The sequence below is a fragment of the Alexandromys fortis genome, unplaced genomic scaffold, assembly GCF_014885135.2.
Source record: "Alexandromys fortis isolate MF-2015 unplaced genomic scaffold, M_Fortis_MF-2015_v1.1 scaffold_36, whole genome shotgun sequence".
Taxonomy (NCBI): domain Eukaryota; kingdom Metazoa; phylum Chordata; class Mammalia; order Rodentia; family Cricetidae; genus Alexandromys; species Alexandromys fortis.
The window spans coordinates 7468941-7494255 of record NW_026067915.1 but is presented as its reverse complement, the minus strand read 5'-3'; the positions used below and the strand labels follow the sequence as shown (position 1 = coordinate 7494255).

Genomic DNA, 25315 nt, shown 5'->3' with positions numbered 1-25315 from the left:
TTGGATCCCCTGGAACTGGAGTTACAGACGGTTGTTAGCCATCATGTGGGTGCTAAAAGTTGAACCCAAGTCCTCCGAAAGAGCAGCCAATGTTGTTTGTTAACTGCTGAGCCATCTCCCCAGCCTTTTAAAACACTGTGTGGGTGGTGTGCAGGGTAACTTAGGGAGTTGGTTCTCTTCTTTCACCATGTGGGCCTGGGGATTGAGCCCAGGTTGTCAGGCTTGGCAGCAGGTACCTTTCCCTGCTTAGCCATCTCACTGACTCCTGGCTGAATTTTAAGTAACTAGAGCGGGAAAGTTTCCCTAGTTCATGTGTCTCTTTCTTTTTAACTGTTCTCTGTGCTCTGGTCCCTGGGCTACTCAGATGCAGCCCTCTGGAAGAGTCTGCCTAGAATGCTGGGTTTGTGCCTGGAGACCTTCTTCATCCATTAGGAGTAGTGCCTCCTTTTCCCTCTTGTATTTCCACTCCTCTTCTTTGTTTCTAATCTTCGTGGACTGGCAGAAGTGGAATGACGCTGATGAGCATGGTGTTCATGACTTGAAAACCCACATTGGACTTTGCTCTGTCCTCTGAGGCTGTTTTGATCTCAGCCTTTCTAGTTTTAGAGTTCTAGTTCTGCTGGAAATCCAGGTCCCCACAACCAGATGGGTCCACAAACAAAGAAAAAAGCATTTCCCATAAATTTTCTTCTTGTGGCCCATTTTCTCCCAGTGATTTTGTTCATTATGGTATAACTGTTTGTTGGTTTGGTTTAGTTTTTGGTTTTTCAAGACAGGGTTTCCCTGTGTAACAGTCCTAGCTGTCCTGGAACTAGCTCTGTAGACCAGGCTGGCCTTGAACTCACAAGGATTCACCTGCCTCTGCCTCCCGAGTGCTGGGATTAAAGGGGTGCACCACCACCGCCCGGCCTGATATACTGTTTGTTAACGAGTGTTTGAACTCCACATCTGTCAGTCCGTCCCCGGCTCATATCTACCACCGACACACCACCACACACAGTAGTGCATGAGGCTTGAGGGTGCCAGGCTGGTAGTATGGCTCAGTTGCAGGAAGGAAGAGGCAGACAAGGTGGTATTTCGCCCAGCTTGGGGGAAATCACTCCAGTCAGGGCCTGGAGTATGACTCAGTTTCCTTGGGTATGAGCAGGGCTGTTAGTGCCAGGCAGAGTTGTTCCAGCGTCAATGGCTATGATTAGGAAATAAAGAGGCTTGTGGCTTCAGTCATCTGTAGCTCCCTTCTAGGTCACCGTGTGTAAATACCTGAGGCCCCTCCCCTCCTGGGTCAGAGCACTAAGGCATGGCTGAGGCTGGGCCAGAATCAGCAGGCAGGCAAGGTTAAAGCAGGCTGCCAGCCTCCTCTCCCTTCTGTCTCCTTTGCAGCTGCCTTGGGGTGCTGAGAGGGAGTCCCAGAACCATGCCGGATCTCCTGCTCCTGGGCCTGATTGGGGGCCTGACTCTGCTGTTGCTGCTGACGCTGCTGGCCTTTGCTGGGTATTCAGGACTGCTGACTGGGGTGACAGTGAGTGCTGGATCACCCCCAATCCATAACATCACTGTGGCCTACAAGTTCCATGTGGGGGCCTATGGTCACATTGGACGGCTTTTCACAGAGAGCTGCAGCATCTCTCCCAAACTCCGTTCCATCGGTGTCTATTATGACAACCCCCATACGGTAAGGAGCCTCCGTGGGCTTCTGCCTCTTGGATAAGCCTGGGCCGGATCATGGTGGGGTAGGAGAATCTTGTGTTTCCAAGTAAAGGACAGGGAACTCTAAGCTGGTCCTGCAGTTACCTTCTCTCTCTAAGTTTAAAGCCCTTCCAGATTTAGGCTGGGCCACCGAAGCTTTGTATTCGCGCACAACTGTGTCCCTCTGCTTAGGTCTTCTCAAGGACTTCTGAGTGCAGTAGACCCCACCTGTCTGGACCTGGATTCTCTGTCTCTTGCTGTCCTTCTGTTACCTGTCTCCATTAGAGGCTAGTGCTCCTAGGCTGTCTGCCCTTTCTCTAGGGTTAAATCTTGTTTGTCTGTTTTCCATTCCTCAGCGTTCATGCCAGGTCTGTGGACTCTCGAGGACCAAGAGGGCAGCTTCAGGGCATGGGGCTCAGAATCCTACCTCTCTAGTCACTGTGGTGATTTCCCACCCAGTGATGCAGCTTTTCTGTAGACCTCAAGCTACCTGTTGGGAGAGGGCCAAGTGGAGCCAAATGCCCAAGATGCTGGGCTCAAAAACTAATCCAGCATCACTATTACCCTGTAGGCGTCTGGCTGAACCGAAGCCTACAGTGAGTCAGGGCTTGCCAATGTAGTTTCCTGCTGTGCTATGGGGTGGTGCTGTCCATAGCTAGATGGGCTGGCAGCTCTACCAAGGGCTTTTTAGCCTCCATTTTTGAGCCATACCAAACAACCCTGGGGGATTTTTGTTTGGATTCCTCGGTCTGATTTCCTTGCCTGGAAAGCTCAAGTGAGCAAGCCCTACACTCTGCCTAAAGAGAAGGCCTCAGTGGGACCCTTGGTGAAACAAGGATGTGCTGATCCCTCTCTCTGTCCTCTCTGCCCACACTCTGGACATGAATTGGACATGGCATTTCACTCAGTAAACTGTAGTTAGCTTGTCAGTCCCATGTAGATGATTTGCCAATAAGAAACTGGACTCAGTGTCTCTAATTAGAAGTTTGATTTGGAGGTTTTAGGAAGAATACCTCAAGCATGTAGAGAAGATTCAGATAGATGAGTCTTCTCACATGAATAGAATTTGCCTGTACTGTGTAGGGCTGACTGAATTAAGAAATTATAAGAAACATGAGAACAAAGGCCTGGAGTCTTGGGGTGAATAGGAAATGTGATCTTTTGGGTATGGGGTGGGTAGAGAAAGAGAGAAGGGGGGATGAGAAGATTCCTTGGGCTAGTGGAGGAGGTGTGACATCATTTCCCACCTTTGTGTTAGGAAGCTGACTGAAGGACAGTGGAGGAGGGAAGAAGATGAGGCATAGAGGCCATTGAGAAGGTTGCCTGGGTCAGGTGAGAGGTGGCACAGGCTGCCTGAGGGATGACTGCACATTGTCTGAGGCTTTGCACTCACATGGCTGGAGATGGCGTTACCTGGATTCAGAAGCACTGAGGCCCAAGTACAATTGGAAGCACATAACCCTTTTATGTTGACGGTGTTCAATCCAGGGTCAGAACCTTTGGCATTGGCCACTTCTTCCAATCAACTGTCATGTGACTCTCTTCAGGAATAGATGGGCCCTGGGGCTCCAGTGCTGACTGAACACCGTCTGCCTTGGATGCAGGTACAAGGGAGTTGCGCCCTGAACATACAGCCTTAGAACTGGCAGTTTGGAATCTGATCATATCATATTACTTTTTTAATGTACAATCTTAGACATATCACAACTTTTATGAACTAATGTTTCCTCCTCTGCAACATCCTAATAAAATACTTGCTTCATAGAGAGACTGACAGGATTCACGTCAGTGGCAAAGTGAGGCAGTCATCCCAGCACATAGCTCTCCACAGATGTTTAACAAGAAAGCGTGGGAAGTGAGACTGACCTGGCAGTGGGTGTCCGGTCAGCCTAGAAGATGAGTGAAGAGGTTAAAGTGACCACTTTGATTCTGCACCTGCCTAACTAGGAAACTTGGGTCACTCCAGAAGATAGCTTTTTTTTTAATTTTAGGATTTTTATTTATTTATTATGTGTACATTAATCTGGTTGTGTGTATACCTGCAGGCCAGAAGAGGGCACCAGATCTCATTATAGATTACTGTTAGCCACTATGTGGTTGCTGGGAATTGAACTCAGGACCTCTGGAAAAGGAAAAGAACCTAGTGCTCTTAACCTCTTGAGACATCTCTCCAGCTCCCTGGAAAGATACTTATGATAGCAGGATTATATCTTGGCGTACACTTGGGGTAGCACAGGGACACTTGAGGCTCTCTGTGTTCCTGAGCTAGACATTGTCCAGTGGTGATTGTAAAAGGGCTAGGGAATCATGAACTCCCAGGATTCAGGGATTCACAGCCATCTGTCAAACCATCTGGTCTACATTCTGGTGCTGTAACAGGTATAATAGGTGTGTGGTGGTACGGTGGGGGAGGAGACTGGGATGAAGATAGCCTGAACAGGGTACTAATCTTTTTTTGTTTTAGTCAATACATAGTTGAGTCCTGGCTCTCTGTACCAGGCCTGTGCTTGGCGGTGGGGTACCATGGAGACCATGAGGTATAGTTTGTTGAGTACTTAGGGTACAGCATCATTTGGGGTGAAGATTTAGGAACCTGGAGATGCTGGAGATGAGACCCTGTTTTTCTCCTTAGAAAAACTGAAAATTCTTGTTTGCTACTTCCTAGTCGCCTTTGCTAGTAGTGGCCAGCTTCTTGGGCATACTACCTCCAGTCTCCCAACACAGTACAGCAGGAGCCAGATGGGCTTCTCTGTGATTGTGGCAGGAAGTGATGCTCTTCCAGGCCCTGAGAAAAGCAGTGAGTAGCCAGGTCAGAGAGATCACTCACCCTGCTGAGGTATGAACCAACAGCTCCCTCGACATGACTATTCCTATCTCAAGCTGTGCAAGAGAGAAGACGATTCCTGAGAAAGGCTTAGGGAAGCTCCACCTTTTCAGTATGGGTCTAGAAAGTGGCAAGGAAGAGACACCTCCAAGGCAGGACAGTAGCAGTTGCTGTAAATTTTTTCATATCATTTACTGCTTACGTCTGGAGTCCTAGAGTCTTGGATAGGAGGAAAGTATGAGGTCTGAGCAGATGGTTCCTGTGAGTCAGGAGGAAGGATTCCATTCCCTGACCCTGAAAGCCTTGACGTAGTTGAGGGCAAAGGGGTGTAGGGAGGCACTATGTGTCAGAGAGTGGACAGTACCTGATATGGATCACAGGTGGTGTTCTCATCAATGGCCAGCATTCATGGAGTACAGGCCATTTCCTCTTGAAGGTGTCTGGCGAGTAGGAGTGAGTTCCAGAGGCCACCGTCCCAGACCTGCAATACTTCCCTATCTAATAGTTCACTTCACACTGCCTTTGCTAAGGGTGAGCAGGGTTCCACTCTCAGCCCCTTTCTAAGGTGGGTACTGGAGAGTTGAAAGTTGTCTTTAGCCTTCTCTGCTAGGGTTAAAAGTTCTCTGGGCCCTTCTGTGTTGGAAGGAAATGAAGAACTGGGAGTCCTAACCACGCTGGCCCACAGATAGGCCCTGTGGCTAGGTGCTGTCACCGTTCCTGTAGGTCTGCTCTATCTCCACCTCCTGTCATACCTTCCACATCTACTCCTCTGCTGTTTGGGGCTTATGCAACCTGCCTGTCTACCATTGTGGTAGCTTAGGTGAGGCAAGAGGGTGTGGTAGCTAGTTACATTTACCTGGCCTGGGCAGATGGGATCTGCTGTCCACATCCATCACCAAGCGCCATGCTTTTCCCAGGCATGGAATAATGGAGGAATTGGTGGCATTCTGGGCTTAAAAAATACTATGCCCCTTTCTTTCCATTAGTCCACTGGGAATCAAGGCCTAGAACAACCAAGTTTCAGGGTTCTGACTTGGGTCTGTACCACCCTCATCACTGTTCAGAAGGGTTTGGGGCTACCTTAAGACATGTAGGTCAGATGGAGCTGGGAAGGGATAAGGAGATAAAGTTTCTCAGAGCTGACTTCTTCTGTAGGGTGGTGGAAATAAGGGTTAAGACCCATGCTTTCTTTGCTCCAACTAACCTGTGGATGTTTTCTGCCAGATGGAGCCAGACTATTGCTCTGTAATATGTAAATGTGGGAGAGGTCTCACAAAGTGAGCGACCTTGCTGTTCTTGGGAGGTAAAGTGAGAGGAGAAGACTCTGGATGTGGCCTTCTGTGTCTGAATCAAGGCTCTACCTGCTTCCTAGTGTGTGACTCTAGTGAGTCATTTGGCCTCTCAGTGAGTCTGTCTCATCTATCAAATGAGATGAAAGGATCCCTTCTGCCTCAGGTGCTGAATATTGAACCCAGGGTCTTGTTCATGCTAAATACATCTTCCCCATCCCAGGTTTTATTTTTGTGGCATCAAATTGATGAGGCAAAGGCCCAATGCCTGGCTCCTAATAGCACATAGCACATTTGGCACCAGCTCTGACTGTGAGAGCCTTGTACCATTGGACTTTTTTACCTTCAGGAGCATCTGCACCAGGTGCCCTGAGTCTGAGGAGAGACAGTTCAGGGAAAGGCTGTTGTGTCTCCCTAGCTAGAACTGAATTCTCAAATTCCAGGTGACTGGGTTGCATGTTGCAATTCCAGAGCTTGTCTGCTTAGGTTTGAACCCTGACCCCAACACTGCCTTGCTGTGTGACATTTGCTGTGTAACTTGGTATCCTGGGCTATAGGAACAAGGTTGAGAACAGTACCAACTGACCACACAAGGCTGTTTGGATTTGATGAGCTTACCTGTGGACAGCAGCGTGGTGAGGCCTTGTCAGGTGACCGCAATCAGTAGGACATGCTTCTGGGAGTAGGAGAGACAGTTCCTAAGGTCAGAAAGCCCCAGAATCTCTTTTAGAGTTGACTACTTCCTTCCTTTTGAGCCTAAAGTATGAGTCCTGTCCCCTGGCCTAGTTGTTGGCATTAGCCCATATTCCACCTGGTGGCTACCCCAGGTTTCTAGAACACATGTCTTGGTGTGTTGACTGTATACCAGATCTGAGTAAAGGAGGTCCAGTATACGTCTGTAATTGGCAGATACCACTACATTTTAACCCTGAGAGTACCAGTGCATGCACAGAGCTCTGTCTCTACATCTTCCATTGCCTTGGTGGCTCTTATTGAGAGCTGTCAAGAAAGGGATCAGGGCAGTCCTCTGGGCTTGGACTGGCAGATGATATACCTACCCCTGTTGGCTGAATGGCTGGTGGGCTTGAGGTTGGCCATTTCCACTGAACCCAGTGTGTCAGCTGACATAATTTCTTTTTCTGAATCCTGAAAGATACCAATCATGTTCTATTCATACACTTTTGAGATCTCAGCCAGCCAGTACCCTTGAGATGACTTTTCACTGTGGCCTAATGGTTGCCAGAAAGCTCTCTGGTGGGGGCAGTGGGCTAGAATTAAAATGGACTCATATCTGAAATCTTCAGGTTCCAAGCAATTGCCTTCTCATAGTACTGGGACTGAGGAGGCTGTATACTTTGAAAGAGATGTGCTGAAGTCTGGCATGCCCCGTCTCTTCCTTGGTAGTCTCTCTCTGTCTCTTTGTCTCTGTCTCTCTCCCTCCTTCCTTCTCTTGTTTTTGCTTTTCGAGACTGTTTCTCCATGTAACAGCCCTAGCTGTCCTAGAATTCATTTTGTAAATCAGGCTGGCCTCAAACTCACAGCGATCCACCTGCCTCTGCCTCCCAAGTGCTGAGATTAAAGGTGTGCACCATCTCTGACTGGCATGATAGCCTTGGTTTTGATGGTAGAACCTGGGTGGGCTTTTCTTTCTTCAGTGATGATGGTTCTACCCTGTGTCCTCTCTCCCTAGTATGGTTCCAGTTTGGTGCAGTTCTGGTCCTACTCTTGTTCAGGTTATACCAAACAAATTTGATATGCGTAGAAGGAGTAGACAAATTCTCATGGGGCTAGTTCACTGCTATTGGACCAGCTTGGTCACTTCCTCCTAGCTTATCTTCATAGCTGTCCCATCTCCTTGCTGGTGATCTGGTTCTGCTGCAGGTGGTAGGATTACTGTGGGACCTCTTAAGCTGTCTTCTAAGCTCTGGCCAGGATAGGGAAGGGGCAAACAATGAATGACCTTACTTGTGGAGTTGGGGATACAGACAAACCAAGTCAGAGAGAGGAGAGCCCTTTTGTTCAACACTACTCTGTTACATTAGAGAGGAGCACTTCCCTTTCTTCAGATGATTTGATTGTGGTGTAGGTTTGTATGTGAGGAGCTGTGTGCATACTTGCACCATTGTCAAACATACCAAAGGAATTTTCTGTGAAGGATCCTAGACTTTTCTGCCTTGAGGCTGGAGTGTTGAGAAAAAAAATGAGAAGGCTTCATTACAGTGCAGAAGAAGACTTGTTTCATTTGTGTATGTTTGGGGTCAGAGAGGAAGGGCAGCTCCCAGGAGAATAGCAAAAGGCTTTGAGGAGAGGAGTTGAGCTGAGTCTTGCAGGATGAACTGAAGTTTTCCAAGAAAGAAAACTCAAATAGGTTGAAGAGGAACATTTTAGGCAGAGGAAGTAGCTTACGCAAAGGGAGGCAGCATGGGAAGACGTGGCATGTTTGGCTACAAATAGCTACATGTGGGTGTATGTGGGGGTGTGGTAGGAGAGGAGGCTGGCAAGGCGGGCTGGGCCAGAGTCGGGTTCTGCCCCTCCCTCTGCCACGTACCCAGTGGCTGCCTGCCCTGCCGATTCCTGGTCCTGAGGTGAATTCAGTGTCATGCCTGACCTGTTTGGCTTGGAAGTTTAGTTTTGCCATAGATGTGAACTGGGAGTCCTTGAGAGGTTCTAATCATGTGTTCAAGTATCTTGGCATCAAGAGTGTTTTATTTGTAGTTACATGGGAGACTGCTGAAGTGATCTCAGGAAAGACCTTGAGATCCAAGTTAAGGCAGACAAGGGATAAAGAGGAGTGAGCAGTCAGTGACTAGTGACCATCCTCCCATTTCTCCCTCTAACTTACGTTAACATTTTTTTCTCTTTTCTCTATTCCCCTCCCACTTAGCATAGCTTACATTGGGTAAGGTGTCTTCCCTGTCCCTTGACCTGTCAGTCCAGGCCTGTGGGAGCCTCCTGCCTATTTGACCAGAGCAACACTTATGTATAAGTAATACAGGTGCACCATCTAGAGAGAAGACTTGGTACTGCAGCAGCGTCATGTTTGAAAGGAATGGGAGGGGCTTAAAGAAGGATAAGTTCTAGGGAGAGGAGAAGTGTTACACAGCCATCCTGAAATGTTTACCAAGGGGCATTGAACCTGAAGGATGAATAGGGAAGGACTATATTCAAAGGTTAGGTTTGATAGGCATTCTAGACCCAGGGACTGGTATTATTGGTATCAATAACCAAAAATAGTTATGGGATCTTTCATTAGTGCCAACCCTTTGTGAGTTATCTCTTTTATATGAAAGGCATGTAAGGAAATATCAAGGAATTGGTGCTCTGAGAAGCAAAGGGAGTTGGTTAGAATCATGATTCATGTTTCACTCCCTGGCCAGCCTTCTTCTAGCCATGGTTATGAACACTGCATTATATTGCCTGTCCCTAAAACTCCTAAGTTATGCTTGCTGTCATTGGGTTTAAGGAAGCAACAGGGTCAGAACATTGAGAGTTGGTTAACTCCCTAGAGTCTGCTCAGAGGTCAGAGTCTAGAGTAGAAAAGTGTGACTCTAAGGCAAGGATAGGTTGCCAGAGTAGAGGAAGTGGAGCAGGGCTAAGAAAGCTCTCAGGGAATGGTGACAGGTGTTAAAAGGCCAAAACAGGGTGGTAGGGATGGTAGAAGCAGATGTGTAATAACTTCACAGCGCTGAGAAAGTAGGCTAGGAAAGTAGAGATGGGGGAGTGTCCTGTTTAAGTGTGGGGAGAGGTCAACAGGCTGTGGAAGGAAAGAATTGAATGGTGCCTTAAGATCAGAGTCAAGATGTGTGCTAACTGTCCTGGATTTAGGAACACCTTCCCCTGGGGGCCTAGTCCAAGGGCTGGTACGTAGCTGGCAGGAAAATGACATGAGAAACAGAAGGTTGGACAGACTAGTGCCATCTGCTGCCAGAAGTGAGCACTACCCTGTAGGCCTTGGGTCAAGCCTAGGAAGTGTTGGGAACTCAAAACTCATTGCCTCTGGCTAATGGGAGCCAGAGGAGAAAGGATCATGAGAGGGGGGTGGGGGGGGAGTAGAATAGAAAGTACATATGTTAGGTACTGAGAGACATAGGGAGTATAAACAGGAAGGAATTTGGAAATTGGCAGGTTTTAGATGGAAAAGATATAGAGGCTATTGGGATGATGGCTATCCCTACTTGTGATAGAGTCCTCTTAAACTTTTACTCATATCCTGACCCTCCACAGCAAATGCTAAAGCCCTGCCCAGGCCTCTGTCCTGTGTGTTCCACTGTGCACATTCACGCATACTTGTTTTCATGGAGTAACCAGAAAAGACAGCCACCGTAGGCTTTTTTTCTTTGCTCTCACTCCTCACTTCTGCTGGCTGGCTTACCATGATTTCTCTGTTAGCAAAGCGCTTGCTTCTCTGGGAAATAGGAGGGGAATAAACCAATTGGACTGTGCTAGATCCAGACCCTCAGATGGGCTATTTGCAGTCTTGCTGGAGGCCCTCTGAACTGGGGCCCATAGAAAGTAACATCAGGAGATTGGAGGCAGAGGGTGGGGGTAGCTCAGACATCTTTTTGTTCTTCCTCCCCAAGGCTTCTGGAGGGTAGAGATCAAGTCTTCTTCTTTTCCTTCCTTTCTTTTTTTTTTTTTTTCTCACCATGATTCCTGAGTCATGTATGTAGCTTCGCCTAATTGCTGAAGGAATGGGTGAGGCTGCATAGACATGAGCCATAGCTGGTTTTGGTTGGTAACTCCATCCTTGTATCTAGGTCTCTGTAGCTTGCCAGAGCAGGTGGTTCCTCCAGGGCCAAGTTAGCCCAGAAGCAGAGGGCCTGAGGTCTGAAGGCCTCCTTTTATGTGACACTGACCCCATGCTCTGCCTCTACAGGTGCCTCACGAGAAGTGCCGATGTGCAGTGGGCAGCATCCTGAGTGAGGGAGAGGAGTCACCCTCACCTGAGCTCATCCACCTCTATCAGAAATTTGGCTTCAAGATATTCTCCTTTCCAGCACCCAGTCATGTAGTGACAGCCACTTTCCCTTACACCACTCCCCTATCCATCTGGCTGGCTGCCCGCCGAGTCCATCCTGCTTTGGATACCTACATCAAGGTGAGACATGGGTATAGCACATGGAGAGTGGTCACTCAGATCCCTTGGGTGGTAACCGAGAAGGTGGTCCAGGATATGAGGAATAAGTAGTTTGGAGAGAATAGCTCTCTGAGACCCTCGTGCACTTATGTTGGCAAAGACTCCTGGCTTCTCTTTCAGATGTTTAAGGTCTTAGGGTCAGACCATCTCCAAGAGCTTGTTCAGAAACCTGATGTGGTCAGATTGGCTTTCTCTCTGTGCTCACCCTGTCGCTATCCTGCTTGAGGCCTGAGCTTTCACTGGCCCTGTGTCACCCTGGCTTCGATGCTACTTTTGCTCCCACCTCCATTCCCCCCAAGGACTTGAACAGCAGTGCAGGCTCTGCCTCCTTCATTTCTGACCTGGAAGGAAGGAATACTAGCAGCACAGCCATCAAGAGATTGGACAGAGGGTTCTGCCTACAGAAGCCTTAAAAATCTGACCTGTCTGCACCCTTCTTTGATATGTTACAGACTTGAAAGCTACATCTTGGGCTTGGAAGTGACTGTTTATTCATTCGTTTGGCTTGTGTTTATAGAGTCCATACTGAGTGCTCTTCAGGACACAGTGTGGAAGACTAGTGCATAAAGAGGCACATACAATGAGGTGATGAAGAAAGGCAGTAAATATGGGATACATGGTAGGAAGTAGTGGGGACCCTCTTGGGTAGGGTGGTTAGAGATAGCAGGTCACTTCAAGGTGGAGTCCATGAGAGCTGTTGCAAAGAAGGGAAGGCTGTTTAATCAGGGGAAGGCAAAGAACAGCAAAGGGCTTGTTTGGAGAGTTTTGTTTGGTTGTCTTTTCTTTCCTGAGGCAGGGAATCATGCAGCTAGGCTGTTTTCAAACTTGCTATGTAATTGAGGGTAACCTTGAACTCCTGGTTCTCCTTCTGCTACCTCTCAAGGTCTCAGATGACAGCTCTACTCCATCATTCCTGGTTTGATCTAAACGTAGTAAGGGTATGATGGAACACTCCTGGAATCCCAGTTTCTTGGGGGTGCTGAAGCAGAAGGACCTAGAGTTTGAGTCCAGCCTGGGTTACATAAAGAGATCTTGTCTCAAAGAATTATAAATATCTTTCTCTCTGTCTATGTATGTATCAGTGATAGAAAGTTTGAAGGCAATCAAGTGCCCAAAACCAACCAAACAAGCAAAAAACCCAAAACAAATCTAACAACCAATGCAGTGTTCTCTTGAGTCATCTGTTCAAGATGGGCTACCCCATCCTGAGCTGGGTTAGGGATGGGGAGTGTGCTCAGGAGGCAGTCAGGATCTGAATGGAAATGTCCACAGGTTAGGCTGCCTCTCTCTTGGTGGTTAATGCCAGCCTTCCTTTCTTCCAGACCATAAGTCACTGGGCAGTGACTGTAGTGATGCAGAACTAGCACAGAGGTTGGCGGTCTGTTTTGCGGTGTAGCTGTTGTACTAAAGCTGGGTTGGCTGTTAGGAAGGATGCTGTGGGATGGCACAGGCTGTGTCCTGTTTCAAGGTAGTTGGAAGCATGATGTTGCTTTCCATTGAACTGTGGGAATCTTTTAAAAGAGGACCTGGTTTGGGGTAAAACTGGCTCTGTGGGCTAACAGTGGAACTGTTTGACATTTGCATGGGGTGTGGTTATGGCTGGGTGGCAGTGATGTCCGTCGTGGTGGTAGGTCAGAGGCTTGGGAGCTGGGAGATGGTAACCGGGAGCACTGCTAGAGAGGTCGTGCTTCCCTGGGCCCAGGGGCAGGAGGTGGGAAAGTGGGCTGGTGTGATGGCAGGAAGTAAGATATAAATGTCCTAGGCCGCTCAAGTGAGGGCCTGGTGTACAGTGTTTTCCATCTTGTTTTGTCTGTGCTGTCGTCTTCAGTCTTGATGGCTAATCTGGAGGAGCATCCCCAGGAAGATATTTCTTGGGTTCCAGACCTCAGAACTGGATGTGTGGCATGTGGTATAGTGGCAAGCGATTGAGCCACCAAAGCTTTTTCCTGGCTTCAGGGGTTTATTTTTAGATACCTTTGTCCAAATTTCCCTGCCCCTGACTGCTTCACAAGTTGGCTGGTTTCAACATCATCTCTTTGATGAAAGTCCTTCCTCCTGTCAGCTGCTCTCTGGGCTCTGTTTTCCTGGGGTGGTGGCAGGGACAAAAAGCCAGGGCTTTGGGGCAGGGTGAGGGCCATACCTGTCCTGTGTTTAGCCAGGCTTTGGGTCCTGGGAGACTAAGTTGACGGGGAGATGAGGAAGAGACTGGTTGGCCATAACTGCAATCTACAGGAGGTAGCTGCTGCCTCTCAGCACAGGGGACAGAACAGAGTCAGGCTGCCTCACACCCCTGCCTCAGTGCCCTGAGGTTACTAATGAGAGATCAGCACTTGTGACTCTCCTAACCCAACAACTGGCTGCTTTTTGACTTTGTGTACATACACAGCCCCCCCCCCCCCTTTTCCTTCTCTCTTACTCTCTCATTTTCTCTCTGGATTTGGGATTGCTGTGGATGTTCTTCAGATGAAATAATAGCAGCTATCACATTCTTTCGAGAGGGATGGTTTTGCTGGCAGATAAAGGGGAGGACTGACTTGACAGTCTCACCTGCTGCTCCAGAGGCTGAGGTGGAGTGTATATGGGTGGGTGAGGAGTAAGAGATGTATGGGTCTCAAGAGCTTTGAGTTGGGAGATGGAAAGCAGCTACTGCCTGGCAATTGCAGATGTGCCTAACCCTGGGGCATTGGTTTCATGGCACAGCAAAGGACCCAGAGGTTACTGCAAGGAGAAAAAAAAAAAATGTTTTTCAGGCTTCTTTGGTTTCTGGAAGGGATACCTGTAACCTATCTTTGTGATCTGCTTGGCAGCTCCCTGGCCAACCATATTTCAGCCTAGCAATCTGCCAGACTGAGCTGTAGATGCTGGAATTTGTTTATTTGTTTATTTATTTGGGGGTTGTTCTTTTTCGAGACAGGGTTTCCCTGTGAAGTTCTGACTGTGCTGGAACTCGTATATCCAAAATGGTTTCACACTCAAGAGATTTGCATGTCTCTGTCTCCTGAGTGCTAGGATTAAAGGCGTGCACCATCACCTCCTGGCACTTGTTTTGTTTTGTAATACATGGTTTTTCTGTGTAGACCTGGTTATCCTGGAACTCACTCTGTAAACCAGGCTGACCTCAAACTCACAGAAATCTGCCTGTCTCCACCTTCCAAGTGCTAGGGATAAAGGTATATGCCCCCACCACCAACCAGATGCTGCAATTTCTGCCTTCAAAATACTGCTGGGAGCTGGAGAGATGGCTCAGAGGTTAAGAGCACTGATTACTCTTCCAGAGGTCCTGAGTTCAATTCCCAGCAACCACATGGTGGCTCACGGCCGTCTATAATGAGATCTGGTGCCCTCTTCTGGCATGCAAGCATACATGAAAGGAATGTTGTATATACATAATAAATAAATAAATCTTTAAAAAAAAATACTGCTAGGACTCTCCAGGCTGAACACTCTGGGAACAGTTTGTGTAAGGGTTACCTGGGTACCATGTTATCGTCTCTGTATGTAGAAGATATCCCAGTCTGGCCATTGTGCTTCACTGAAGTGCGTGGGCAGAGGAGACCACTCCTTAAGTCCCAGACTGGAGGCTGTTTCTTGCAGGAACTGAACTTCCTTAAAATTACAAAACTACAGCAGAGATAATCGGTCTAGATAAGAGCCTAGAGCAGTGGACAAAGACCCCCACACACCAAAATTCACCTCAGGTTAGAACTGTCTTTTGAAGTGCCCAAGGAAGGCTTTGGGTACATGCAGCCTTTAGGACTGAATGGTGAAAATACGATCCTGTGTGGTATTGTGTATGAAGGGTCCCTAGCATGACAGGAGAGTTGATCAGGATCCTTGAGGGGATTAGACTGACCAAGCTGCCTAACTGCCCTGCCCTTAACTCCCCTTTAGCAAGATCCAGAATCTTTTCCATAAACACCTGTTCTAGGGTTTTTTTATATCCAGGCATTTCCAGGGCCTTTGTTTTTTTTGTTTTGTTTTGTTTGTTTTGTTTTGTTTTGTTTGCTTAAGCATCTTGTCCCAAGTTTAGGGTCTTGTTCACACAGTGATTGGTAGTAGGCAGGCCCCAGAAATCAGGTGTGGTTCTTTCACTATAGTGTTGGAAAGGGAGCTGTAAGAGGAGTTGCCAGGAAAGGGGTACCATAAAGGCCAAGTCCTGGAGTAGCTGTGTTGACTGGGGTTGATCTAACAGGGCTTAGAGTGGGAGGGAACTAAAAGCTCTGCTGAGGTGTACTCTGTGGCTGGCAGCTTAGACCTGTCTTAACTGTAGTCACTATGCCTAAAGTTTTTTTTTAATTCAGTTAATATCTTAACCTTTTGTCTAGAAGAGGACTTCTGAGGCTCCACTGGTTTGCAAACTTTTGTACTAGTTGAGATGAATCTGAGAAGATCCCCCCACCCCTGCTAGATGCATGATTATTCTGGATTTTGTGGATGCTGTATAACTGCAGTGTAAGCAGAGTGAAGGGACACCAAGTCGCTTTCAGAAGAGGCATTTGTTTCTGAAGAAGCATCACTCTAATTAGAAATTGGAGCTGAATGGAAGCTTGAGGAGCTTCAGGTTGGAGGTCTGTGGAGTGGAGGTAACTGAACTCTTTAAGTGGTGGGTGGGTGATAGTTTGACCAGCTAGGATCTAAGGAGCAGGGCACAGCAGAGTGCCTGTGGAGTGAGTCAGCCTGACGAGCTGCATGAAGCTTAGAGCAGACTATTGAGAAACTGACTCTACCCACTAGGTTCTGAACCCTGTATTTGTGTCCACTTACCCTGTTTCATCATCCATGAAGGAGTTAGGGTGGGACTAGTAGAGGTCTATTAGGCCCTGGCTATAGGGATCCAGATGAGAAAGCCCCATGGGAAATTTGAGATCTGGTCATCTCTCACTCTTTGGCTACCATCTTGGCCCTGCCAGCATGATATGGTTCCAAGCTTTATTTTAATAAGGAATGCTGAGCTATGATCGGGCTCAGCATGGAGCATGTGCTTACCATACACAGGCTAGCACCAAAATTCAAAGGGTAAGGTGGAGGCCCTCTTGACACCTCAGCTTAGTCTCTTATTCAACAATTAATTGCTGAACCTTCCTTTGGATGGCACTGTTCTGCACATGGGGATTAGTTAGAAGATAATCACAGGGGTCTTAAAGCATGTATGCCCAAATAGATGGCAAAAGCCTAAGGTCAAGTGAGGAAGTAGTGGGTGAATCTAGGCATGAGTGGAGGTGGAACCAAGAGGCAGAAGACTTGTGGATTTGGGCTGTACTTGGAACAGTGCCACAGTGGGCCTGAGATGACAGTAACATTCACCAGTTTGACACTGTCTCCAGCACGGGTTGTTAGTGTTGGAGCCTGAGGCTGCTGGTCTGTCTTCCCATTTTCCCAGCAGGTGATCATTAATGGTGGCCTTGCAGCTGCTTCAGGCACCCTATTGTGCCTGAAGTCTTCACCCTCAGTGAGGTTGAGGCTTCTCCATGGGCTTTTCTCACAGGATCTCTAGAGCCAGGTTCCCTGGCAGAACTACAGCCTGTTAATGGGCCTGCTCCAGCATGAAGAGGAAGGCACTTGTAGTAGCCCAGGACATGGGATCAGGTGGCAAGCCCCTAGACTGTAGAGCCTTTCCCATTACCCTCATTGAGAGCTTAGCCATGTCTGAGAGTATGGGGGTGGGAAGTGGAGGGCTATACTTGCTGGGAAAGGCACAAGCAGCCACTTTGAGGTGGTGGTAAGGATTATTTAGGTGGGAAGGCAAGTGCAGAAGAGACATTAGGATCTGCTAAGACTGGAGGGCCCAGGAGGAGTACCACAGTTTATGCCCAAAAGATCTGGCTGGGTCCTGCAAATACCAGGGAGCTGTGGATGGCATCTAGACCTTCTCACATGCAAAGGCATCCTTCATGGAACTGTTTGTGGAGATTGAGGTGTACAGGTACCCATATACTAGACCTTTCTCCTTGAAGCTCTCTGGATTCACCTTTTCTTTTCCCTCTGCTAGGACTGAAGGCACAAAGCCAGCCTGTGCTGGCATGGGAGCCACCACTCTCAAAATACCAGCTTGAATATTGTAGCTTGGCATCCCTGTAGGACTCTAGGAGCTGAGGCTGTCTGAATGGTGCTGTTTGGTTAGACCATCACCAATTAACAGAGAACACCTTCCCTAGGCAGATGACTTACCAAGGAAGAATTCTGTTGCTCTTCTCCAGAAAGCTTGGAATTTGGTACTAGGGAGTAGAAAGGATTCTGAGAAGGGAACTTTTTCATTTGATGACACCCTTAGATAAGAGGCGACATGTCTAATAAAGCAGGTAGGAAGGACTTCCCTGAGAGGTGGAAAAGGGGTCAAAGTGCCAGTTGGAGCTGAGAAATTCAGGGCTACTTTCTCTCCTAATTTTTCTCTATCCCACTTTCGCTGTCAGGTGCTTGGCTTCATGACTCCATCTGCACTGAGCAGCCTCCCTGCTGCTGGATAATCAGTCAGCAACGTTTTATCAGCTTGTAAGCCAGGCAGAGCTCAAGGTCCTTGACGACTTAGACACTGCAGAGTGGCTGAATCTTTTAGGACGCTCTGGTAGGAGGGGTATGATCAGGAACATCCAATTTGGAAGATAGAGTCATGGCATCCTATGGCTGATCCACCAGAGCTCTAGCTGAATGTCCATTTCCAGGGCTACTCACTCAGGCTCCCTAGCCTTCTGCTCCCTTTCCATAAGGGCCCAGAAAGTCTAGAACAGGACTGAAATAGGGTTTCGTCTTGTCCATCTATGCCCTGGAGAAAGGAAAGGCTGGACATGGTTGCAACCCTGAGGCTTCCAGGGAATCATAATTTCTCTGCTCCTTAGTCCCCAGCACATCCTGATACCTGACTGCTGCTGAGCACCCCCTCCATGAGCCACCTAGGAAGCTAGGGCCTGGGTAGCACCGGGGAGATGAACAGAAGTGTAAATTGTGTGGCGAGCTGCCGGCTCTGAGGTGAAAATGAAAAGTCTTCAGGCAACAGCGGCAGTAGGCACAGCAGGCTGGGGTGCCAGGCACAGCACCCAACCTCACTCCTTTACACGTTCCCGTTCTGCAGTCTTCCCCAGGCTCCTGCCCATGTCTGTCCCTCCCTGTGTAGCTCCTCTGTCATCATCCCCTGCTATTTAGGTGGCTCCTAGGCTGGCCCTGGGCTAAACCTAATTCTAAGAAGGTCTTGATTTTTTGCTTCTGTTGTGTTTTTCTAATTTGTTGATTGGCATACAAAGAAGTGGGCCATCCTTTAGTGATCTTTTGTTTACTGATGTTTATGGTAGGATCCATCATCCATTCTTTTGTGGTTTTCCACATATGCAATGCCTTGTCTTTAAGTAGTGGTGGTCCTCACTTCTCCTGAAATTATCTATTCTTCTACTTTATAATTGGAGATACAGAGACCCAGAGGAAAACCATTTACTTTCAGTAGCGTAGGTAAGATTCTAGATACCTGTATGGGGCTGTCCGTGCCACTTTGGTTTTTCTCCCTTCCTTGGCTGTCTTCTTTGCTTATACTTCCTAAGACTTTGGGCAGAGCTAGGGTGGAGTGAAGAGGGACAGGAAAGGAAGGAAAGAAGTACTCTAATCCTCCAGTTGGCTTTCCCTGCTGGCATTGGGGTTCCCCAGGACCTGATAGACGTTTAAGTTCTGGGCCAGAAGCTATTGTGAAATCTGGTGGAGATGGGGTGAGGGTGGTCTGTGGAGGGGGGAGGGAGGATGATGGAAGTTCCTGGGCAGAATAATAACAATGTGCTGTATTCTAGCTGCAGCCTCCCCGCTGTGCCTCCCCCAAGCACTTTGCACATGCAGTGCAGACCCGCCTGAGGGACCTGCAGGGTCTGATCCCCACTTGTGAGGACTTCTGTGTGCAGGCGGGAGCCTATTGGTGTCTGTGTAATTAAAAATGAGCATGCATCATTTCCCCAGCGAGGAGAAGCTTCCACCTCGGGTGGGATATAGCAGCTGCTGGCTGGCTTTGTGACTGCCTGTTTGTCCAGCTTGGTATAGAGCAGTGAGTAAGGCTGGGCAGCTGGGGTGACCAAAGAAGCCCACTGAAGCAAGAGGTAAGAAGAATGCATCAGGCAGAACTCATTTCTTTATGGACCTGGAGCTTAGGTCAGAGATGTGTGACCCAGTCCCTGACCTGCACCCATGGCTTCTCCATTTGGGGCATTTGAGTAGATTCTAGTCCCTCAGCAGTCTGGAGGTGGGATCCCCTTCAGTTTCTAGCCTGGCCTGACTGCTTCTGTTCCTTGACCTTCCTTACTTCTCGCTGAAGACAATACACAGGCTGATATTCTGAGAGCAAAGCACAAAATATTCAGATCCTGGGTCTTACCTACCCTTACCCCTGGATTCAGAAAGATCTACCTGTGGATCCTGAGAGGAAACCTTGGTCCATTATACCAGCCCAGCACCTGTGGGAGCCCTGGGTAGTATGGGCAGACACTTGCCCCAACCCAAGAGATGGGCTTAGCCTGAAGTGAAGCATAAGTTTCCAAGTTGCTGAGATATGTCCCTCGGTATGGTAACCTTGTATAAGGTGGTGAAGTGTCTTTTTGTCTCCCAGTACTTCAGGGTAGGTCGTCCGTGTAAGTGGAGGGTAGAATGAGAGTTATGCTGAAGTCTCCCTTTCTTATTTCTGATTCTGGAGGGCCTGGAGGTCTTCGTCTCTTCGGCCTTCGAGAGGACCTTATGGTCTGTACGTATGTGAATGAGCTGCTCTAAGGTAGGAGTTTGTCAGATAACCAGTAGCCTTAGTGGCCAGGAAAGATTTCTCTGTCTTTGCATTGCTTCTACCTAGTTACTTAGACTGTGGTATTCCAGAGCTGATTGGGATGTCAAACCTATCCAGGCTCCCTTTCTCAGCAATAATAGGTTCTTGTGGCATTGAGCTAGTGTCCTTGGCCATTAGCAGTCTGCTCTCCAAGGGCTCCCTGGGGCTAGCTGAGGGAGAAGCAGCTGGCCTCACCTTCCTCCAATGATTTTCCAATATTTCCTGGTTCATCGGCATGCTGTTTGGGCAGCAACTCCTGCTGTGTAGTGAGGACCCAGAAGTCAGCCCATGGCTACCCTCTTTTTCCCTGGAGGCAGCACCTGTCTAGCAAGGAAAAGGCTTATTCTGCCTGAATACTCAGGGACAGAGCATATGCTGGTTCTGCCCCCCTTGTTTTGTTTTCCCCCCAAGACAGGGTTTCTCTGTTAACACCCCTAGCTATCCGGGAACTCACTTTGTAGACCAGGATGGCCTTAAATTCACAGAGATCTGCCTGCCTCTGCTTCCCTAGTACTGTGATTAAAGGTGTGCGCCACCACTGCCCAGCCCCCTTGCTCTTTTATCCCAAGTTTTCACTAGATTCATTTCTGCTTAGTGAGCAGAGCACAGAGGGGAAAGTAGTCTCCCTTGAAGGACAAGGACAGCTACAGGCCCTTCCTTGCCTGAGGTCTAAGGTAGAAGTTTTACCCTTTTATCCTCTTCTTGCCCCTTTTCTGCTCCTGAGTCTGAATTTTGACAGGACCCAGTATGTGTTATAATGATTTGGGATTTTAATTAGCTTTATGCTTCCTTCCAGTAGGGAGAACAGTAGGTTAGGTAGCAAGGGCTGGGCCACTGCTGGATTCAAGTCTGAAGCAGGCCTAGGCAGTTAATGTTCTGCTCCCTGAGTAGGAGGCTGCAGAGAGGTAGGGGTGGCAGAGAACTGTAGCCAGGCCACAGTCTGCTCTCCATCCTCTGTCTCCCCTTTCTCTCTGTTCTCCCGATGGCTTTGAGATGAAGGCGATGGCAAGGATGGAGGATGCAGTTTCCATGGTAACAGGCTGTCCACAGCCAGGCAACTTCAGAGCTGGGCTCTCCGGAGGAGGCAGATGCGCAGAGCAGCCACAGAGCTGCCTGCCAATGAGGGGGCTGGCAGAACAGGTGGCACAGGGTGGCTGTTTGGTGCTGCCCACCCTGCTGCCCAGCCTGGAAGAGAGGGTGGAAGGAGCATTACCCCCTCTTCCCTATTACTGTCATACTCTTCCAGAAAGAAAGGTTGGGAGGTAGCATGAGTTTGGTAAGGGTCAAGTCTAGGGTAGGAGCCTCTTTGTCTCTGGCATCTCTGGATGCACACAGACTTTACTTTTGCTCTTGAGATAGCTGTGGTCTTTCTGATACTGGCAGTTGGACTTCTCAAATGCTCAGAGTCTGATGATGTCAGTGAATGTCATGCTCTGGCTGTATTTGGGGACTACTTCTTTTTACTACCGGGGAGGAACTGGACCTTCTTCCGGGAGCCCCCATGGCTTTAGCAGTTTGTTGAAGGAAGCACATGTTTAGCAGATACCTGTCCTCGGGTGCTGACTTTGGAAGAGTCCCAGAGCCTAGTAACTCCTACTTTTTGACAGTATGGTCTTTTACTTCCCTTACAGTACATTGTCCTCAGGCTTATCCTGAAAACCAGGCCTTCGTTAAGCATGTTTAGAAACAAAGGCAGCCATCAAAACAAAACAAAATGTTAAAAGGTTTGACCTGAGAATGGATATGGAAGAGATCCTGGAGACTGGCGTGAAAGACTGGAGTCAAGACTAGTAAGAGTGATGGCTGTTTCACTGACCTTAGAAGCATCAGGGCTAGGGTATCTCATCCTGTGTTTCAGTGCCTGGATTACTTGTGGAGATCGGATCTGAGCTGCCACTGACCTAGGCTGGGTCACCTCCCTCCACCTGGCCTCCTTGATATACTCTCTCTCTCTCTCTCTAGCTGGCACTGCAGGTCCTAGTTAGTCCTCCTTTCAGACTTCTCATCCTTCATTTTCCCCTCCATGGGCCCTTTTTAATTGGAGGAGGTTCCTCAACCCTTGGGTTGGACAGGCTGTCAGACAGGTGGAGTCCTGGAGTGGCTTCTCTGAACCAGGCGATAAGTCTCTCATTACTGTTAAGTGGAAAGCTCATTTTAGAGCTCATGGTGAGAGCCTGGCAGGTGCTATAAATAACCATGTTGTGAAGGTTGGCGGGTGAGCAGTGACAGGGCAGGGGCCTCACAGTTGTCTTGGTGGGTAATTGTGCCCCATCACAGGAAAGGGGGGGCAGATTCTACATCGAGAGACACTTGCTCCCTAATCTGGTGGTTCCTGCCTGCCTCGGGGCAACTCTGGCATACATCTGCTGCTTTGATGCACTAGGGTAAGAAATACCGATCTGTGTCTAGGTAAAGGGGAGTGGAGTGTCTGTCAGAACTGGGGCCCTAGAAGCTGGTACATTAGCCCATTAGGTAATAATATCCAGTGTCGCCTCATGTCTTTCCTACCTACCCTCTAGCTCAGATTCTGCTTCTTCTTCAGCAGAAACTCTAGGATGAGGTGTAAGGAAGTACAGGAGCCATATTTGATAGTTTCAGAGTTTGACAGACTTAGCCATGGAGATGTGGTAAAAGCAGTTTGTAGTAATATGTCTATACACAGGGGCTGGAGGCTCCAGCTTCAGGGGCACTGACCTCACCTGATATTTCTGTGTCAGTCAGCATTGTCTAGGGGAGAAAGGGGGATCAGGTCACAAAGTTCTATGATAAAAAGTCAGATAGATCAGATCTTGGCTTGAGTGCCTAAAGCCATGGTCCTAGCTATTTAGTCCTAGACAAACATAGGATTAGCAGGGCCAGCCCTCTTGGGATGTTTTAGCATATGACTTAAATTGCTGATCTAAGGATTCTTCGCCATGAGACCGCTGCTCCTGGAGTGTAGGGTCCTACGCCTGGAGTGCTCCTCGTGTTCCTCCTTCAGTAGGGGGTTGAAGCCTGGAAGAGATTGGGAGAGAAAACACAACTAGCTCCTCCAGAAGGAATAGACTGGAGATGGTTCCCAGAGTTCCCTTGGGACAAGTTGGTCAGGGCCCTGTAGTGCTTATACCACATTTTGCAACACTGGTAGGAGCGGAAGCTGTGTGCTCACCCTCGGCTGGAGATCTACCAGCAAGACCAGATCCATTTCATGTGCCCTCTGGCACGGCAAGGAGATTTCTACGTGCCAGAGGTGAAGGAGACAGAGCGGAAATGCCGAGGGCTTCTGGAGGCCAGTGACACCCAAGTGGACGGCACAGGTACCAAAGGTGGGAGAAAAGAGTGGGGGTGGAGCCCTGCCCAGAGTCCTTTTCTGCACATCTCAGGACACAGTTGAGGCTCCTCTGTATAAGGAGCTGGCATTCTAGGTAGACTCTACTTGGCAAAGGAGGGAAAGTGATACCTTACATCAGGACTCATATGCAGAATTGCATGTTCTCAGACATGTGCAGCCACATAAATGTGGATTCACACATGTTCTTCAGGTAACTCTGGCTGAATTCACTTCAGATGCAGTAGTAATTCTTAATGTCCTAGGCAGATGAGTGAAAGTCATCTGGGTGGGACTTATCTGGAAGTGGGGCTAAACTTAAGTCCGAAGGTAAGAAAGGAACCATGGTGTTCTCCAGTCTCCAGTATAGGACACCTTCTAGAGCCCCTGCCACCAGAGCCCAGGCCATGCTGGTAACTTGAATGCCCTAGGCTCAAGCCCACAAGCCATTTACCTGTTCCCACCGTCCTGCCGTGATCTTGTATGACACTCGTGGGCAAGAAATCCCCGTAACATGCCAGGTAATCCTAGGGGCCCCAACTTCTGACTGTTCTGTTATGTGTTATGTTAGTCAGAAATTCTAGGGGTGATAACAGGACTGTAGGGAAAGGAACTGTCCCTCTTTTTTACTTCTCTGGGAGTCTTTTGCCCATCCAGTTTTCAACAGCCAAGGTCACTCTAAAGAGGCATGTGTTGGCAGGGGCTGGTGCAGGGAGGCTACTGGGAGGCAGTCTCCTCTCCCTTGGGGCTTGTGTCCAACATAGTTAACTTCATCTGCCACTTAATTACCTCCATGGGGTACCGCTCCCTTCTGCTTGGTAGTGCCCGGCAGATACTCTTTCTGCCCCTTCTGTGGGCACTGGACATGGCACAAGGTCAGCAAGCCCAGGCAACCCCCAGTCGGAAGGAGGAGTGCCTTGACCTTCCTACAACCTTCCTCTGCTTCCTGCCTCCTTGGCCCACCCACCCAGTTCCCTTCCCTCCCAAACACTGCCTGCCAGGAGTGTTAAAGGACGACTTGGCACTCACTGCATACAGCTGGCTGCAGCCACAGCTCCCACACCCCTGCGGTCCTTGGCCTGTCCTCCCCACCCATCTGCCCGCCTACTCCCTACTGTGGGTGCTGTGGGATCTGCCCACTTTTGACAGAGGCTGTCCTGACTCCCAGGGCAGCCACTCTCCAGGTGCATGCCACTTACACAGCAATGCATGGTGGGTGCCTGGCCACCCAAGGCTTGGCCTGTCCTTCCTTGCCTCCCTGCTGGGGCCCTGACTTGGACTGGGAGGTGAAAGGGGGTGATTAGCTGCCTTGTGCCTGTTATTACATTGATGTATTATTTAGCTCCACAGAAGCGATGAATATTTGATCTCCTTGCATTGACTGTTGGCAGAGAAGAGGGAGGAACTGGGTAAAGGTGGTAGCTTCGCATCCCCTGCCTAACAGCCCTGGGAATTCAGATGCTCCTTTGCTTTGCCTAGGGTCCTCTTTCAAGGGACACAGGCTCAACAAAGGGACCTCCTTCTGTAGGACTGTAGGGGCACCACTACCCTGCCTTGAAAAGTTCTTTTATAAGTAGTGTCCATCTCTTCCCAGCAGCCATCTTCATCTGGACCGAAGGCAGCACTCCTGGGCTCTGTCCTCTGATCACTCTGAGGAGTGGGAAGGGAAGAAAATGGTCCCTACACCCAAGGGTCTTGGGTGAGCCATTAGGTAGATAGGTAGATAGAACTTGACAGTAATGGGGTCTGGGAGAAACTACCCCTCCGTTATGCCTTTCAGACCTGCAGCCTGATAACAGTGTGAGTGGAAGAAGAGCTGGAGTCCTGCCCCAGGGTCAGTGGGATTACCTATAACTCAGCGTTCCTCTGGCTTGCTTCTGTGGGAGCCACACCAAAGGCCTCAGAAAAGGAGAGGCCAGGACCAGTAGTCTTGAGCTTCCAGGGCTCATCTCACCTTTGTTAGGAGGGCCCAGAAGACAGAATGGATTATACTGCTTCACCCTCACTACCCTAGGCCCCACCTGAGGCCCTAGGATAGCTCTGGGCCAGTGCAAATACCAAGCAGTCTCCAACTGCTCCTGGCTCAAGACCTTATTACCTTGGAGACAGGAACTGGGTGAGCTAGCCTACCCTCCCCTTCTATGATGTTTAACAGATTTGACAGCTGCATCTCTTTACTTATACTTCAGATGATGTGTTGACCATTTCCCAATCTAGAGTCTTACACACAGTAGGCCTGGGCTGTTCGTTCCTCCTTCCCACCTTCCACCTGCATCCAGTGCTTCTAGTTTGT

At 48.8% G+C, this 25315-nt stretch overlaps 1 protein-coding gene across 7 annotated transcripts in view; it reads left to right on the top strand.

Annotated features, from left to right (window-relative positions):
• The window catches only part of Tex264 (testis expressed 264, ER-phagy receptor), a 28670-nt gene that overhangs the window by 1977 nt on the left and 1378 nt on the right, over positions 1–25315 (top strand). For 6 of the 7 annotated variants that reach the window (XM_050139678.1, XM_050139677.1, XM_050139681.1 and 3 more), the window contains exons 3-5: positions 1381–1672; positions 10676–10897; positions 22843–23020. In XM_050139678.1, coding sequence (XP_049995635.1) covers positions 1415–1672; positions 10676–10897; positions 22843–23020 — 658 coding nt within the window. In that variant the 5' untranslated portion in view covers positions 1381–1414. The remainder of the gene's footprint in view (positions 1–1380; positions 1673–10675; positions 10898–22842; positions 23021–25315) is intronic. The other variant, XM_050139683.1, reaches the window with a different exon arrangement.